At 44.3% G+C, this 16,834-nt stretch overlaps 1 protein-coding gene across 1 annotated transcript in view; it reads right to left on the bottom strand.

Moving 5' to 3' along the window:
- Positions 1–415: 415 nt before the first annotated feature.
- Positions 416–16,834, bottom strand: part of LOC132589210 (serpin A12-like) — a 28,906-nt gene continuing 12,487 nt past the window's right edge. The window contains exons 3-5 of the mRNA XM_060261896.1: positions 8,850–9,120; positions 5,863–6,010; positions 416–1,289 (exon numbers count right to left, since the gene is read on the bottom strand). Of these exons, the coding sequence (XP_060117879.1) occupies positions 1,098–1,289; positions 5,863–6,010; positions 8,850–9,120 (611 nt within the window). The 3' untranslated portion in view covers positions 416–1,097. The remainder of the gene's footprint in view (positions 1,290–5,862; positions 6,011–8,849; positions 9,121–16,834) is intronic.

The raw sequence follows: 16,834 nt of genomic DNA, 5'->3' as shown, positions 1-16,834 counted from the left end.
CCAACTGGATTTTACATTGTGAACTGGCAAAATCCAGTTGGAAAGTGCATTGCAAGTGGATTGAAAGGGCATTATTTATTGTGTGTGATCACATTCATAGGCAAACTATCCCATTCTGTCCCTTCCTGCAATTGGATTATTTAATTGTTTAATTGTCAGTCCGCAGAATTGAACTAAGGGATATTGGGATCTATCAAACTTAATCTTTATTAATATTTTTTTTCAAAATTTGCATCTGTCAGACTTCAAAGACAGAAGAAGTTTTCTATAATCTGCAATTCCCATTTGTGGAAAGGCTCCCAAAAAGAGAGATGGGTGCCTACTGCTGCCATGCAAACATGAGGGCGATGAAACACCAATCAAGAATAGCATCACAAAGCAGAGGAAAAATAAACAAAGAGACAGACAGCATACAATGTGATCCTAACCATGTTTAATATGAAGTATGTCTGCATGAGTTCAGTGGGAGTTTCTCACTTATGAATGTGCTCAGGATTGTAGCTTTAGACTTTGTTAAGTATCCTAAAAACTGATCCTTCTCAACAACTATTTACATTCAGCTGGAAGTATATCCTGAATCAGGGTCTAGGGCTCTGGAAAAAACATTCCACACAAATGTTAGATGGGCATTCTTCAAGACAATATAGCGCGTGGCATTTGCCTTGACATTTCCTCCCCAGGGCAGCTGCTGTGTGCCTGCTTCCTCAAATTAGCCACTGTGGTGCAGTGTATCTCCATGCCACTGCAAGTCAATACCCAGAACGTCTGGTACCTAATGAGATGCAAACCATGTGCTGTGCATTGATCTGATGAGCAAAGGTAATAAGCACAAACAGAACGGAGCAAAGACAAAATGCACCAACAGAACAGACCGGCAGCTGCTATACTGGGATGTATTCTGAATGAGAAGCCTTCCACCTTTTACAAGTTTCACCCATAGCTTACTTTCCCTCCCCTTTTCCTCTCTTCACACAATCCAGTTCTACAGTTTAACCATGGAGGCCATATGCAAAAGCTGAAAAGTCAATTCAGTGTGGATCAGGCCAAAATAATTAGGAAATAATTTGTAGCTTATTAGTCATGTGCATTTTGCTTATTTAGCTCTCAGCAGGGTTTGAGATCTTTGCCAAGAAGATGATACTTCCACTTGATTCTTCGACAACCATAGTCATGAAAGGAGAGTTGGCTTTAAATACTCTTGGCATGGACATGGGCACCAGGTCCATCGCAGAGGCTGCTGATGCTTCCGTTCCTTTCTCATCTATCACCATTACAGCCTTATGAATAGCCTAGGATGAAAAGAAAAGTCAAGGGTCATTTTGTCTACAAGAGACATAAATCTGAACATTCCAGTTTATACAATTCCAAAAATGCCTTGCAAATAGGTTCACTTATCACTCCCACACTTATTTTGCTCTTTGCAAAGGTATCTCTTTACTATCTAGTCATCATCATTAAAACCAAACAACAATTTTCCACTAGGACTGAGAGCTTAGACCTTAAATCACCAGAATTCACCCCAGGCACCTAAGCAACCTTACACATCCCTTCCCCAGAAAGACCACAGAAGGAAGCATAGTCTTCCAATCCACACTGGAAAGTAAAAGTGAAAACTTTTAAAAAGGGCTGGCAGAGATTTCAAAGACGCCCAGAACGGCTGGTGATGAGGTGAATTTGGTACCTCCCAGGGCTTTTTCCCTGATGTAGCCAATCCTCCAAGAGCTTTAGAGGGCTTTTAGTACAGGGCCCACTGTAAGCTCCAGGAGGATTGGCTACATCAGGGGTGTGTGGCCTAATATACAGAGGAGCTCCTGCTAGAAAAAGAGCCCTGCCTGTGCCCCTTGAGAAGAAAGAAAGGACTTTTCAATCTAGCAGAGTGTGCATTGGCAGAAATGTGATAGATAAATAGTGGTTTTGTGGCTGGATCTTCTTTATGTGGAAAAATTGCAAGTTACCAGGCAGTAGCCTACTGCACTGTCTGGAATGCGTAGTTCTCCTGATCTTTTACCATTGCTGTGTCTCTTCTTGACCAATGTAGGAACCAATTCCCCTGGGACATGGGACCCACATCCAGGAACATATGTTCTAGTACCCACACACAGGAATATAGGTATGGGGAGTTTGGAGTGAAGATGAACAAGGACTTGAAATCAATCCTTCTTCCTGTTCTGTAGGTGGGATTCACCTGCTTGTTCACCTGTAGATGAGACTCAGAGTGGGCTGGGGGGAGCAGTGGACCGTGGAGCTGTGCCGCAATGACAGGCATCCCTGCTGGACCCAGGGGTCATGCGAGTTGGCCACAGCAGGGAGTGGGGTGCCCCCTTTCAGTCCTGGCTGGCTGGAACAGTCATGAATTTGTAGCTGCCTTATGAGCCTGTCCAGTTTGTGTTCATAAGGTTCAAGAGGCAGTAAAATGGGCTCCCAGCATGTTAAGAAAGACCAAACTGATGACATTTTCCCACTGACTCTCTCCCAGTCCTCCTAGTTTGGTGATTGGTTTTACAGAGTCTGAGTTACTGCCCTCCAAAGAAGCTGCCTCCAAGAAAGTGCTTTCTGGGGAAATAACTGCCTGTCATTTCCTTAGAAAGCACTTTCCTAGGGGTACCTTCTTTGGGAAGCTGTAACTTTGACCCCTATACATCTGGTGCTCAACAAACTTGGAGGGCAGACGAAGGAGAGTCAGATGGAGATTCTTTGTGAGTGTGATGTCTCTCAATTGCCCAGGATCCATTCAATACACTCCTGAAACTGCACCTTGACAGGTTCAGCTTCAGGAGGTTCAGGAGTGTATATGCAAGCTAGAGACACCTAACTTGGAGGGCAGGTAGAGGAACATATAGAGTTTAATATTCCTCGCTTGCACAGGATCTGTTCTATAAACTACTAAGAACTGGGAGCCCATTTTACTGCCTCTTGAACTTCATGAACCGCACAAACTAAATAAGCTCATAAGGCAGCTACAAATTCATGACAGTCTGTGATTCGCAAACAGGGCATGTCACAAACTTGCACCTGCCAAAATGACCAAGGTTGAGGAGGTTATAGAATGGACTCTGTGCAAGCTAGAGATATCAAAGTTGCAGGGGAACTCCCCCGGATGCTTCTCTACATGCTCTCAAGTTGCTGTTTTAGAGTTTTATAAACATTTTGATTGAGCAAAGACAGTCTTTCTGTAAACGTATCCACTCATGAACTGGCACGAACCTCCATGAAAATGTCAAAGTTTCATAGAAGGTTCGTGCTGGGAACCCTGCCACAAACTAGACTTCGCAAACCACAAACAGGGCAAAATTCATGATAAAATTTGCTTTGTGGTTCAGTTCATGTCCATACCTAGATACACATCAGTGCTTGTCCTTGACTCCTTCATCGGTAAGGGCCATACTAGACTGCCGGAGACCTATGGCAGGCAACGCCATCCTAAGCAGGGTTCCACTATTTGAAGTGTATTGAAATCAGTGGCACCATGAATCTCCTACAAGTTCTTAAACACTAGAAGCAGCCATCTGGAGGTATGACCTGGAATGAGGCCATAGCATGGGTTCATTCTTTTCCTGGCCACATATCTGAAGCAAATCACCTTTCAAAGCTGCTTTTTTGCCTTGAGATTGGGTGGAGGGGGGAATCTCTGAGGTTCATGCATATGTGTGTGATTGACATGAGGATAACAGCACAATGGACAATGATTAAACAATCCTTCCCCCTAAACTATAACCCTGAACTGGACCAGGGGCCAGTCAGCATTTTGAAAAACTGGATCATGGATTTTCTGTAGTTTCCTCTAATTTGGCTCTGAAACAATAACAAAAGTAAACAGGTCTGAGAGATAAAATAGTCAGAGAACTGGAACATTGGGGGGAAGGTTTCCAGTTCAGCATATTCTGGCATGTTGATTTCCTAAGCACAGTGAGTTTTTGTATATATAAGGGTTTGCCCAAAACTCTGATCCTCTATCTGCTGTCTGAAGTTGTATGGTCTGGGAAATGTTGGTGTCTTCATGGCATACTTGCACAGTTGGCATTGAAGATTAGATCTATCTTATCACAGTATACATTCCTTTTTTTTTTTTCCTGGCACAGATGTGCATGTTACTCAGGAAACCTCTCCCCTGACCTACACGCATTCATTAGACTTGGAGGCACAGCTCCCCTTGGGAGAGGCCTCAGCTCAATAGAACAGCAGCTGCTTTGCATGCAGAAGGTCCCAAGTTCAAGCCCCCGCCTCTCTAGTTTAAAAAAGCAGGTGGGAGTTGATGTGACTGACCTTGACCAGAGTCAAAGCTGGTCGGAGTATACAATACTGACTTTGAAAATCCAATAGTCTGACTTAGTACGAGGCAAGTTCATGTGTTCCCAAATGCATTCAGAGGCCAGATGTGTACATAGTGAACATGTAGACAGATTGTGCCTACAGTCTAGTGGATAATCATACGTCAGGAAAGAGGCTGTGGCCACAACTCTCTTCCCCCATGCATGGTCACTATATGCATATATATCATCTGAAAGAGGATCTGTGTCATGGTATTTCTCCGAACATGTAGGCCAATTCTAATGCATACAGGATTTCCCACCAGGTTTTGCCAAGGTGGACATATCATGTTATGTCCATGCCAGGAAAAAATGCTATACATAAAATGATAAGAGAGATATAACCTGCGATCCAATCCATGCAGGTATGCAAATTCACAAGGGCCTCCTGTAGCTTGCAAAACAGTGATAATTCTTTGTACACTGAAAAAAGACTTAATTGTATGGTTTGATTAGCTTGTTTCAAGGTTTGCTGTTCCATACAGACCTCAGTTCTACTGGATGTGCATTCAACATGATTCCAGCTACCACTTTTCATGCGAGGTTGCACTTTTTTGATTATACCACACTTTTTTATCCTCACAGCAGCCCCATGAGACAGGTTAGGCTAGGAGTATATGTGACTGATCCAAAATCACCCGGCAAGCTTCCAAGGCACAGTGAGATTGAAAGATGGATCTCCCAGATCCTAGACTGATACTCTGGCCACTATACCATGCTGGCTCTGTATTAGTCAGATGTGGATCTTTGTAGAAGACAGGCATGATATCTTCCCATACATAGTCAACTTTGCACGTATACATCCACCTTTAGTACAATTTACTTTGGAGAATCATAAAATCATAGAGTTGGAAGGGACCTCCAGGGTCATCTAGTCCTACCCCCTGCACAATTCAGGAAGCTCACAAATGCCTCCCCCTAAATTCACAGGATCTTCATTGCTGTCAGATGGCCATCTAGCCTCTGTTTAAAAACCTTCAAGGAAGGAGAGCCCACCACCTCCCAAGGAAGCCTGTTCCACTGAGGAACCACTTTAATGGTCAGGAAATTCTTCCTAATGTTGAGCCGGAAATTCTTTTGATTTAATTTCAACTCATTGGTTCTGGTCCTATCTTCTGGGGCCACAGAAACAATTCCACACCATCTTCTATATGACAGCCCTTCAAGTACTTGAAGATGGTGATCATATCACCTCTCAGTCGCTTCCTCTCCAGGCTAAACATGCCCAGCTTCTTCATTCTTTCTTCATAGGACTTGGTCGCCAAAATAGATCCAGCTTTGTCCATATCTACATAAAACCAGTTTAATGGTCATTTCTGTCACCCCAGAGACTTCTGGGAATTGTGAGGAGGAACAACTAACAGGATTCTTTCAGGGAAAGCCATGATGTTTAAACGGGCACACAGCAAACAAAAGTGAGCCATGTAGAGATGTGCACATTTATAATGTTTTCCAACTAGGGCAAGTTGTCACCTATTTAGAACCTATTAATATGACTTATAAATACATATAAATACAAATTCTTCTGCATAAGAAAAAAGATGCCATCACTTACGCCATTAACCCGGTGCTGAGGCTGCCCTGTGATTCCAGACAGATCTGCATTTGCAGTGAAGAGGTCTACTATACCCATGGAATACATTATGTCTTTCAGATTGAGCTCTCCATAAACTGTACATTTTGGGATATACACATTTACAGAGCTATTTGGAAGAGAGAAAGGGATTTGTTAATCTTATGAAAATACAATGTCCTTCAGACTTTGTCTATACATGCAACAGAAGGAGGTAATGGGATTGGTTGTGCCACTTTGGAATGCAGGTCATAGCCAGTTTGGTGTAGAGAGCCAGTTTGGTGTAGTGGTTAAGTGTGCGGACTCTTATGTGAGAGAACCAGGTTGGATTCCCCACTCCTCCACTCACAGCTGCTGGAAAGGCCTTGGGTTAGCCATAGCTTTCGCAGGAATTGTCCTTGAAAGGGCAGCTGCAGTGAAAGCCCTCTCAGCCCCACCCACCTCACAGGGTATCTGTTGTGGGGAGAGAAGATATAGGAGATTGCAACTCACTCTGAGTGAGAAGGGCAGGGTGTAAATCTGTTGTTTTCTTCTTCTTGATGCTTCCCAACAGATTTAAACATCTAGAAAATAGTGCAGCAAGGAAAGGTCTCAGTCAGAACCTCAGTTTTCCATTTGCAGGACTTTTGAAAACATGAGGTAGCATTCAAAAGAGCACTGAGAGGAAGGGAAGGAGATTGTAAGCTGTTCTGAGGTTCCACGTGAAGGGTGGGATAAAAACTCAATCTCCTCCTCCTCTTCTTCAGCTGGATTTATACCCTTCCCTTTACTTGGAGTCTCAGAGTGGCTTACAATCCCTTTCCTCTACCCACAACAGACACCCAGTGAGGTAGGTGGGGTTGAGAGAGCTCTCAGAGAACTGCTCTTGAGAGAATAGCTCTGCAAGAACTATGGCTGATCCAAGGTCACCCAGCAGCTGCATATGGAGGAGTGGGGAGTCAAACCCAGTTCTTCCAGATTAGAGCCCACACTCTTAACTACTCCATCAGATTGGCTCTGTACTGTCCTATCATCTCAGCGTTTGATGGCCTCTCTATCTCACTCTGAGAAATGTGTAAACTATGGCTGCTTGAAAACCTGCTGGCTCAGGTCACATGCTGTTTGCCAGTGGTGATCAGTAAATTAGCTGATAGGCTGTTTGCCTATTCACCACCTGTTTGCATCTATTTGCAGACACAGCCTGCACCTGCAGCCAGCAGAAACCAATTCCCAGCCAGAGGGATTAGCTTCTAATATTCTGCTAGGGAATGTTTAAACATAATGTTTAAAGGGACTGCACAAGATAGCCTAGCTGAGTGGCAGGGAGAAAGTTGCTCCCTGATGCTCAGCTGTTTTTCAGGATTTCTGCAAACTCTGTTTAAAGAGACTGTGGTCCCTTCCAATGGGGTTTGAAGGACCATGAACCACAAACTGGTTTAGCTCATAAACGATCCTCCTGGTTTGGTTCTGTTTGTGTTTCAGCCATGAACCACAAACTAATCTGCATTTTTCCAGTTCATACCCATTCCTATTGGGTGGATTGTGTGTGTTTTTGTTATTATTATTATTATTTGTTTTAACTGCATAATTTAAATTGTTATTTTAAAATGTTATCCACCCTGAGCCCATTCTTGGGAAAGGGCGGAATACAAATCAACTAAATAAATAAATAAAAATAAATATTTGATTTGTTAATCGCCCAATCCCTACTACTACAGGGCTCTGGGTAATGTACAGTAGCATTAAAACATTCAAAGGAAAAAAAATTATATTATAAAAGCAGATGGTGACTACTAATGCATTAATTATTCACATTTACAGACTGCTGGCCACTCTGTGGGAGGGGGAGAAGGGGGGTGAAATAAGCATGAAGAACAGAGGAAGGTGCCAGCCAAGTTGGAAACCATCGCTGTCCTCAACCAAAAGCCACATGGGCACCCGCCCTTTTACTGTTAGACATAATCTGCTTCCCCTGCTAGCAGTGTTCTCTCTAAGCTGAGTTAGCATGAGCTAGCTCAAAGGTTTTTGCCTCTGGCTCACACATTTATGTCTTAGCTTAGAAAGGATGGCTCCAAAGCAAACTAATTTATGCAGTTGCTCACAACTTTAATGCCTGTAGCTCACAAAGTAGAATTTTTGCTCACAAGACTCTACAGCTTAGAGGGAGCATTGCCCTCTAGAGTATTTTCAGTCCTCATCAAGTCATTTTTTTATCTTCTTCTTCCTCCATTTACATTTTTTTCTCATCTGGGCAGTATGTACTAGGGCTGCCAAGCTCCCAGGCGGGGTGGGGGGTCCCCAACCCGCTGGCCCACAGGAGATCCCTACATAATGTCCCTACGCAACATTGCCGGTGCAATGACATCACCTGGAAGTGACATCATCACATCAGCGATGTTGTGCAGCAGCCGCTCTGGGCATTTCTGGGAACACTCTATGGTTTTCTTGGATGCTGTAGCAATTTGGGAGGAAAACTCTATGGTACCATAGAATTTTCCTTCCAACTTGCTAGAGCGTCCGGGAAAACCATCGAGTTTTCCCAGAAATGCCCAGCGCGGCTGGTGTGCGACATCGCTGGCACAATGACATCACTTTTGGGTGTTGTCATCACACTGCACACTATGCACATGTGAAAAGAGTCCCCCACCAGAGGCTGCAGGGGACTTGGCAATCCTAGTATGTACAGGCCCCTGTCTTGTCTGTCATTCATCCTGTCATGTGGATTATATTTATTATAAGATATAGCAATTAGCAAATTCACCAAAGATAAGTCCATGAAGGATTGGACAGTCATGAAAACTGTGGAAATTCTACCTACATAAATCCCATAACAAGCAATACATTTAATTAAAGCACAAGCATTCAAAGGCACATGTCTGTTCACTTCATGAATTCAATAAAGTGAGACCTGGTCCTTCAACAGTTCATCCCCCAAGTTCCCCCATATTGTTCAACTGAGTGGCTCAGCACTGAAGTAAAAAACTGTTTACCTCCTCTGGAGTATTGTTTTCCAAGATTGCACAGCTTCGTTTGATAAGCTGCTGATCACCCTGTCCATTTCTCCTTTGTCAGGCAGGATAAAATATGCATCAGCATGCCCTTGGTAGGGCATTTTCAGAATAGTACAAGCCCTCTGGTCATCTCTGCCATATTCAAACATGCCCATCTGGAACATCATTGGCACTTTGATAGCAGTGTGAGGATCAACGTAGAACTCATGTGGCACAGTGTACTTTGGATTAAAAGGCTTCTTCCAATTGGCTTGCGGAAGAAAGAAACCATTAATGAACATTTTTAGAAGGCATAGCAAATGCTATTTATGAAAACAATCCTATTCGTAGAATCACTGAATCACAGTTGGAAGGAAGCAGGGTCATGTAGTCCAACCCCCTGCACAATGCAGGAAATTCACAAATACCTCCCCTCCACACCCTAGTGACACCAGCTACACACTCAGAAGATGGCAAAAAAAACCCAACCCTCCAGGATCCCTGGCCAACTGGCTTGGAGAAAAAAAAGGCTGCCTGACCCCAAAGTGCTGAACAGCATTTCCCTGGGTGTGTAAGAAAGGGCCATGAGAACTAAGTGCTGATGGAGCCCTTTCTGCCTGCCTTCTCATGATCTGCCTAAGTTCACAGAATCAGCATTGCTGTCAGATGGCCATCTAGCCTCTGCTTAAAACCTCCAAAGGAGAGCCCACCACCTTCCAGGTAAGCCTGTTCCAACCCTTTTGATTCTTGCATACATCAATTTAGAACAGGAATGTCCAACAGGTAGATCACGATCTACCATTAGATCACGGAGGGATCAGAGGTAGATCACCAGTCCCACTTGGTCTCATGGCTTGCTGGACAGGTGTTTGGGTTTTTTTGATGATTGTTTGGTGTGGCGGTATTTAATTATTGGTGCCAGTTATGTGGACCTATGAGATGGCGGTCCAGGCCACAAAGAAGACTTACTTTGCGTCCCGGATTGTGTCTGCGACCTCGTGCCCAGCACAACTATTTAGCATAATTCAGTCATTAACAACCTTACCACAAGGTAAGCCAAATGTTAGAGAATTGGAAATTGGCTGTGAGGCTTTTGCAAGTTTTTTTTTGCAGATAAGGTCTCATCGCTCCGGCGCGACTTTCCCGCCATCATTGATACAGTGAAAGAACTCGAGGAACCGAGCACGTCTTCTGGTCCATTTCTAGATTCCTTCATTTCACTCAGCCTGGAGGAGGTCGACAGGATCCTTTTTGCTGTGCACCCTACTACCTGTGGGTTGGACCCGTGCCTGTCCTGGCTTACAAAAGCTAGCCAGGCATCGCTATGTGAGCCACTGCAGGCTATTGTCAATAGATCCCTCTTAGAAGGGATATTTCCTACACCTCTTAAAGAGGCTGTGGTCCATCACCTCTTGAAAAAACTATCTGCAGACCCGGCCATATTGGCAAATTATCGGCCGGTGTTGAACCTTCCCTTTTTGGGCAAGGTTATAGAGCGGGCGGTGGCGATTCAGCTACAGGGATTCCTGGATGACACTTTCGCATTGAATCCATTCCAGTTCGACTTTTGACCAGGTCACGGGACAGAGACAGTTTTGGTCGCCCTCATTGATAACCTCATATGACATCTGGATCGGGGCGGCTCAGCAGTGCTGTTATTATTAGATCTGTCAGCCGCATTTGATACGGTTGACTATCAGCTACTGTCTAGTCGCCTCTCTGATGTGAGGATTCAGGGGTCTGCCTTGCAGTGGTTGGCCTCTTTTCTCCAAGGTCGGGGACAAAGGGTGGTGATAGAGGAGAAATCATCCCAAAGGCACCCACTTATATGTGGTGTGCCACAGGGTGCAATTCTGTCCCCGATGTTATTTAACATCTACATGTGCCCCCTTGCCCAGATTGTCAGGAGGTACGGGCTGGGATGTCACCAATATGCAGACAACACCCAGCTCTATCTATTGATGGGTGGCCAGTCTGACTGTATCCCGGAAAATCTAGACCTGGCTCTTCAAGCTGTAGCATCTTGGCTCAGGCTGAGTCGGTTGAAGCTGTAGCATCTTGGCTCAGGCTGAGTCAGTTCTCTATCTGAGTCGGGGTGGTTCAGGAACGGAGATCCTTTTACCGGCTCTTGACGGGGTGTCATTAATACCAGCCCCTTAGGTCAAGAGCTTGGGAGTATTCCTAGAGTCGTCTCTCACAATGGAGGCCCAGGTAGCCACTACCAGATCCACTGGTAGCCACTACCAGATCTGCCTTTTTCCATCTTCGGCGGGTACGGCAGTTGACCCCCTTCCTGGAGCAATGGTGATCCACGCTACAGTCATCTCGAGAATAGATCACTGTAATGCTCTCTACATGGGGCTACCCTTGACTCTGACTTGGAAACTATAGTTAGTGCAGAACACTGTGGCACCACTATTAATGGGGCTCCCTCACTGGGAGCACATTCAGCCAGTGCTGAAAGAGCTGCACTGGCTACCTATTGTGTTCCAAGTCCGTTTCAAGGTGTTGGTATTGACCTTTAAAGCCCTTTATGGTCAGGGGCCTGCCTATCTACGGGACCACCTTTCTCCGCATGTTACCCAGCAAGCACTGTGTTCAGGGACACAAAATCTACTGTCCATCCCTGGACCAAAGGAGGCCAGGTTATGCTCCACAAGGGCTAGGGCCTTCTTGGTGGCAGCACCAGGAATGTGGAATGCCCTCCCGGAGGCTATAAGGGCCCTGCGGGATCTTTCTACCTTCCGCAGGGCCTGCAAGACAGAACTGTTCCAACAGGCATTTAACATCTGACCCGGGAGAAGACTGCCACCCCACATAATTAAAGAGCTATGACTACTATCTGTTCACCATCAGGGAAAAAATCCGCCTATATTAGACAGCACCATAGAAAGTTTTTTAGAATGTTTTAATTGTAATTGTATTTTATTGGTTTTTAAATTGTAAATATTTAAATTAATTGTTCGCCGCCCTGAGTCCGCTTGTGGAGAGGGCGGGATAGAAATTTAAGGTAAATAAATAAATTAAATAAGTTGCAAACCTACTTCTGATTTATTCACATTAATTACAAAAATTTTATGGTCAACGCTTTAAGCATAAAACCCAGGGGAAAACATGAAATGCCTGGGCATTGTGAGCTTTTGTACATAAGTTGCTTCATGCGCTGGTCAGTCAATGGAGAAAATAGAGGCTTTGCTCTGTAGCTCTTGTGCAATTGAACAAGCCTGGCAAAGCAAGCTGTGATGCAGAAGGAAGCAAGAGAGAGAAGGAAGCAGATGACAGTGAGTTGCTTGCAGGCCTGATAAGAGCCCTCCAGGGGTCTGATTCAGCCCTCGCACCACATGTTTGACACCCCTGATTTAGCTGCTCTACTAGGGGTTTAAAAAGCAGAACAGATTAAATGTGTATTGTTTATTTCAGATGAAAATTTTGCTTGAGAGTCTCACTAGCTAAACAAGGACTTACTAATTAGGGTGCATTTGTTCAGGCAGAGATTTGCTAATTATAAAGATCAGCATCACGACTCATCTTAATGAGCTTACTCAGTCTCACCAATCACTTTACACAGAGGTTCTTCAATGGCGTAAAATTATGTAAAGTAAACAAATGGACTGGGAACTCCAGTCACGGAAATGAGCAAAATGGAAAGTCTCAGAACAAGATTTACACAGAGCTTTCACACATGTATGCTATATGTGGGTAGGTGCAGGGCTCTTTTTCTAGCAGGAGCTCCTCAGGCCACACACCCCTGATGTAGCCAATCCTCCTGGAGCTTACAGTAGGCCCAGTACTAAGAGCCCTCTAAGCTCTTGGAGAATTGGCTACATCAGGGGGGCATGACCTAATATGCAGAGGAGCTCCTGCTAGAAAAAGAGCCCTTCTAGCCTTGCTATTGGAAATGCTGATTTCTCTGTGTTTCTGGTCATGGGGCTGGGTTCTACCATTTGTGCCTGTTCAGGCTGTGTCCACCCTGAGTTCAGACTGTGTCCACACTGGGTTGGATCCAGACTATTGATGCCATGCTTTGACTCAATACCAGTGAGCCCTCCCCGATTTTTCTCTTGTCAACTTGTGAAGCAGCAGGGGGGAATAGTAGGCCATGGCTCCCCACTGCAAGATGGGCACTTTCCCCATTTACAAGCATGGTGATATGTACAAGCAACCCTTTCTTCACAGAAGAAAAGGGCATGTGATGAAGTAACTAGTAATAGGCCTAATGGCAGACAGAAATGCCCAGACTTGGAGGTCTGTTAATGATTTGTTAGCCCTGCTCACTGTTAAAGAAAGAAGTTGAAGGAAATGTCCCAGTCAGCATGCTGCCCAGAGGATACAGTTCCCTGGTAGTAGTTATTAGTATTTTATGGTATGCACTTGTCTTATTTGTTTTGCCACTCTAAATGCCAGTGCAAGAATGATAATGATTGAGAACCATTTGTGCAAATTAGAGACATTAACAAATTGGATGTGAGCTGTTGCCTTAGCACGGTTCTGGATGAAGAATACATGGCCAGTGGAAGTGACAAATGAAACACGAATTAAACCTAGGGCTTGTGTAGTCGCACCTGTTGGATAGAGGGCTGCTACCTCTGAATTCATGCAAGCATTACGGCACAACCTTCATCTGCCAGAAAAAGGGATGTGAAGACAGCAAGAGAAAGTACCTACGATTTGCAGCATTCATCATTTATTTCATCGGAATTAATATTTTGTTTTGTGGACATTGAACTTGGGTAGAGACATGTAAATTAAGTTAACAGTGTTTTCTAAAAATTATAATGAATATTGCATTAAGAAGATTATAAAGCATTTGTTTAAAGCATGTTAATTACACAGTGTTTGTTATTATTTTACACGGGCCCTCCCCCGTGTCAGGGTCATCAGAAAGCAGTGGGGGTGGGGAATGTCTGCTGGGCACTCCATTATATCCTATGGAGACTGATACTCATAGGGTATAATGGAGAATTGATCTGTGGGTATCTGTGGCTCTGGGGTGATGTTTTTTTGAGGTAGAGGCATAACATCTGGTTCCTCTCCTCAAAGCACCCCACCAAGTTTCAAAAAGATTGGACCAGGAGGTCAAATTCTATGAGCCCCCAAAGAAGGTGCCCCTATCCTTCCTTATTCCAAATGGAGGGAAAGCATTTAAAAGGGGTGTGGTCCCTTGAACAAACACAGAACCAGTTTGATGTAGTGGTTAAGTGTCCAGACTCTTATCTGGGAGAATCGGGTTTGATTTCCCACTCCTCCACTTGCACCTGCTTGAATGGCCTTGGGTTAGCCATAGCTATCGCAGGAGTTGTCCTTGAAAGGGCAGCTGCTGTGAGAGCCCTCTCAGCCTTACCCACCTCACAGAGTGTCTGTTGTGGGGGGAGAAGATATAGGAGATTGTAAACCACTCTGAGTCTGATTCAGAGAGAAGGGTGGGGTATAAATCTGCAGTCTTCTTCTTCTTCTTTAAATGTGATGACCAGAACTCCGTTTGGAGTTCAGTCATGCTTGTCATATCCTTGTTCCTGGCTCCACCCCCAAAAGTCTCCTAGCTCCACCCCCAAAGTCCCCAGATATTTCTTGAGTCGGACCTGGCAACCCTAGTTCCAAACCAAGGAGACTGGGGCTCAGATGCCATCCCAGTTATGAAGTTCACTGTTTTAGAGGGCAAAATGGAGGAAGAGGAGGGTAACTATGTATGCTGCCCTGAGCTCCTTGGAGGAAGAGTAAAGACAGATATAGGAATTGGTAATCCAAGGTAATCCAAGACACCTCCAGACACACAGATAACAAAACAGCCAAGACAACAATCCTCTCATGCCAGTTAGGAAACCAGTGTTGTTTGATCCCTGGATGGAGAACTGTGGGCTCATGAGCTTGGATCAAAGTTCTCACAGTGAGTCACTGGAAAATCTTAGGCAAGCTTCTTAATCCTTTGATACACCCTTTGTTTCCTCATCTGTAATACAGGGTCACTCATACTTTCCTACATACTGCAGGTGTCCTGGGAAGTAATTAATATTTTAGAACGTCAAAGTGGTTACATTGTGACTTTAACAATTCAAACAATGAAGAAAAGTTCAAAGTGCCAAGCCTTTCTTGCCCTCAGTAACCATTCTGTGCTGCAATCAAGAAGCTGGCAAAAATGTGGAGGGTAACATACATCTGTTGAACAGTCATAAAAAACACAAAAGCCATGTGAAAATAATTCAGTTAAAAAAAAAAAAGCCTATGCCATTTAGATTTTGCCAAGGGAGGATGGACAGGTAATGGTACTTATTTAGCCATTTATTATGGTGTCCAGTTAATTGAATGCAGGTCTTCACACAGGCACAGAACTTTATCTTCATCACTTCTGTATGAGTCAACCTTGAGCTGGCTACCTGAACACAGCTTCTGCCAGGATCGAACTCAAGTCGTGAACAGAGCTTGGACTGCAGTACTGCAGCTTACTACTCTGTGCCATGGGGCTCTATTCATTCTATACCTTTGCCATATTTCTTGCAGTTTTAAAGCACAGGGAAAATGCCATGGGTACAGTGATGTAATATCAAAGTGACCACTAGAAAGAGCAAAACACATGCAGAAAGGGGAGGGGAAAACCCAAAACAGTGTGTGTGTGTGTGTGGGGGGGTACAAGTGACAAACCTGAGAGTGTGGAAGAGCCCTTCAGTTGCAGGGAAGGGATTACATTTTTCAAGGTTTTTTGAGATCCAGAGTGGTTAGAGCCTTGCAGGATCTCGCCCTGTTCCACAAGGCCTGTAAGACCACACTCTTCCGGCTTGCTTTCAGCTGATTTTGAGACTTATAACAGTAGGAGGAATCCAGGAAATACTGACGTCATCGAAATTGAATAACACCAAAATGTTATTAACACCAACTGTTTTACATTGTTTAAAATGTTAATTGATTTTATTATGCTGATGCACTAACGTGTTCGTCTCTTATTGTTATTATGACTATTGTTGTAAGCCGCCCTGAGCCTGCCTCAGCAGATAGGGCAGGGTATAAATTTAATAAACTTAAACTTATAGTGATTACCAGGCGAGGGTTTTGAGCAGGAACGTACAGGAACATAATTCCAGCTGATTTGGCATATGCAAATGGTGGTGTTAGGGGGTGTGGCCTAATATGCAAATGAGTTTCTGCAGGGCTTTTTCTACCAAAAAAGCCCTGGTGATTACTGTATTGGACATAGGGTTGCCAAGTCTCCCACTCCAGTAGAAGACCTAATCCCCCACTGCCACTTGGTAGGACAGTAGGGAGAAAATGGGGGGGGGAGGGGATTGCTGTCCCTCTAATGGTGTGATGGCACTTCTGGCACAAACCTAGAAGGGATGCCAATGTGTTGGGGCAATGCTGTAGTATTTCACTCCATAGAGATTCAGTAGAATACTAAGAGCATCATCTTGACACAATGTTGTCAGTTCCAGGTTTGTGCTAGAATTGACATTACACCATCATTTAATTTAATTTAATTTTTAGATTTATATCCCGCCCTATCCCACAAGTGGCAATGACAATTTACATGTCGTGGCAATGTCAATTTACATGTCCCTGCCTCTTACTGTCTAGCACTGGTTGCTAGTACTAATCTGACAACCTTAATTGGACTAGGAATGGGGAAACCCAGGGGTAGAATTCTAGCAGGAGCTCCTTTGCATATTAGGCCACACACTCCTGATGTAGCCAATCCTCCAAGAGTTTACAAAAAAGAGCCTTGTAAATTCTTGGAGGATTGGCTACATCAGGGGTGTGTGGCCTAATATGCAAAGGAGCTCCCGCTAGAATTCCATCCCTGGGGAAACCCATGTTCAAATGCCAATGTTGCCATGTAACTCAGTGGATGACCTTTCACCCTGATCTAATTCATAGCATTGTGAGAATGAAAATGAAGAAGAAGAAGATATTGGATTTATATCCCGCCCTCCACTCCGAAGAGTCTCGGAGCGGCTCACAATCTTCTTTACCTTCCTCCCCCACAACAGACACCCTGT

This window comes from Heteronotia binoei, chromosome 21, assembly GCF_032191835.1.
Source record: "Heteronotia binoei isolate CCM8104 ecotype False Entrance Well chromosome 21, APGP_CSIRO_Hbin_v1, whole genome shotgun sequence".
NCBI classification, from domain to species: Eukaryota; Metazoa; Chordata; class Lepidosauria; order Squamata; family Gekkonidae; genus Heteronotia; species Heteronotia binoei.
Note: the sequence above shows the minus strand (reverse complement) of the source record. Positions and strands in the feature narration are given on the sequence as shown.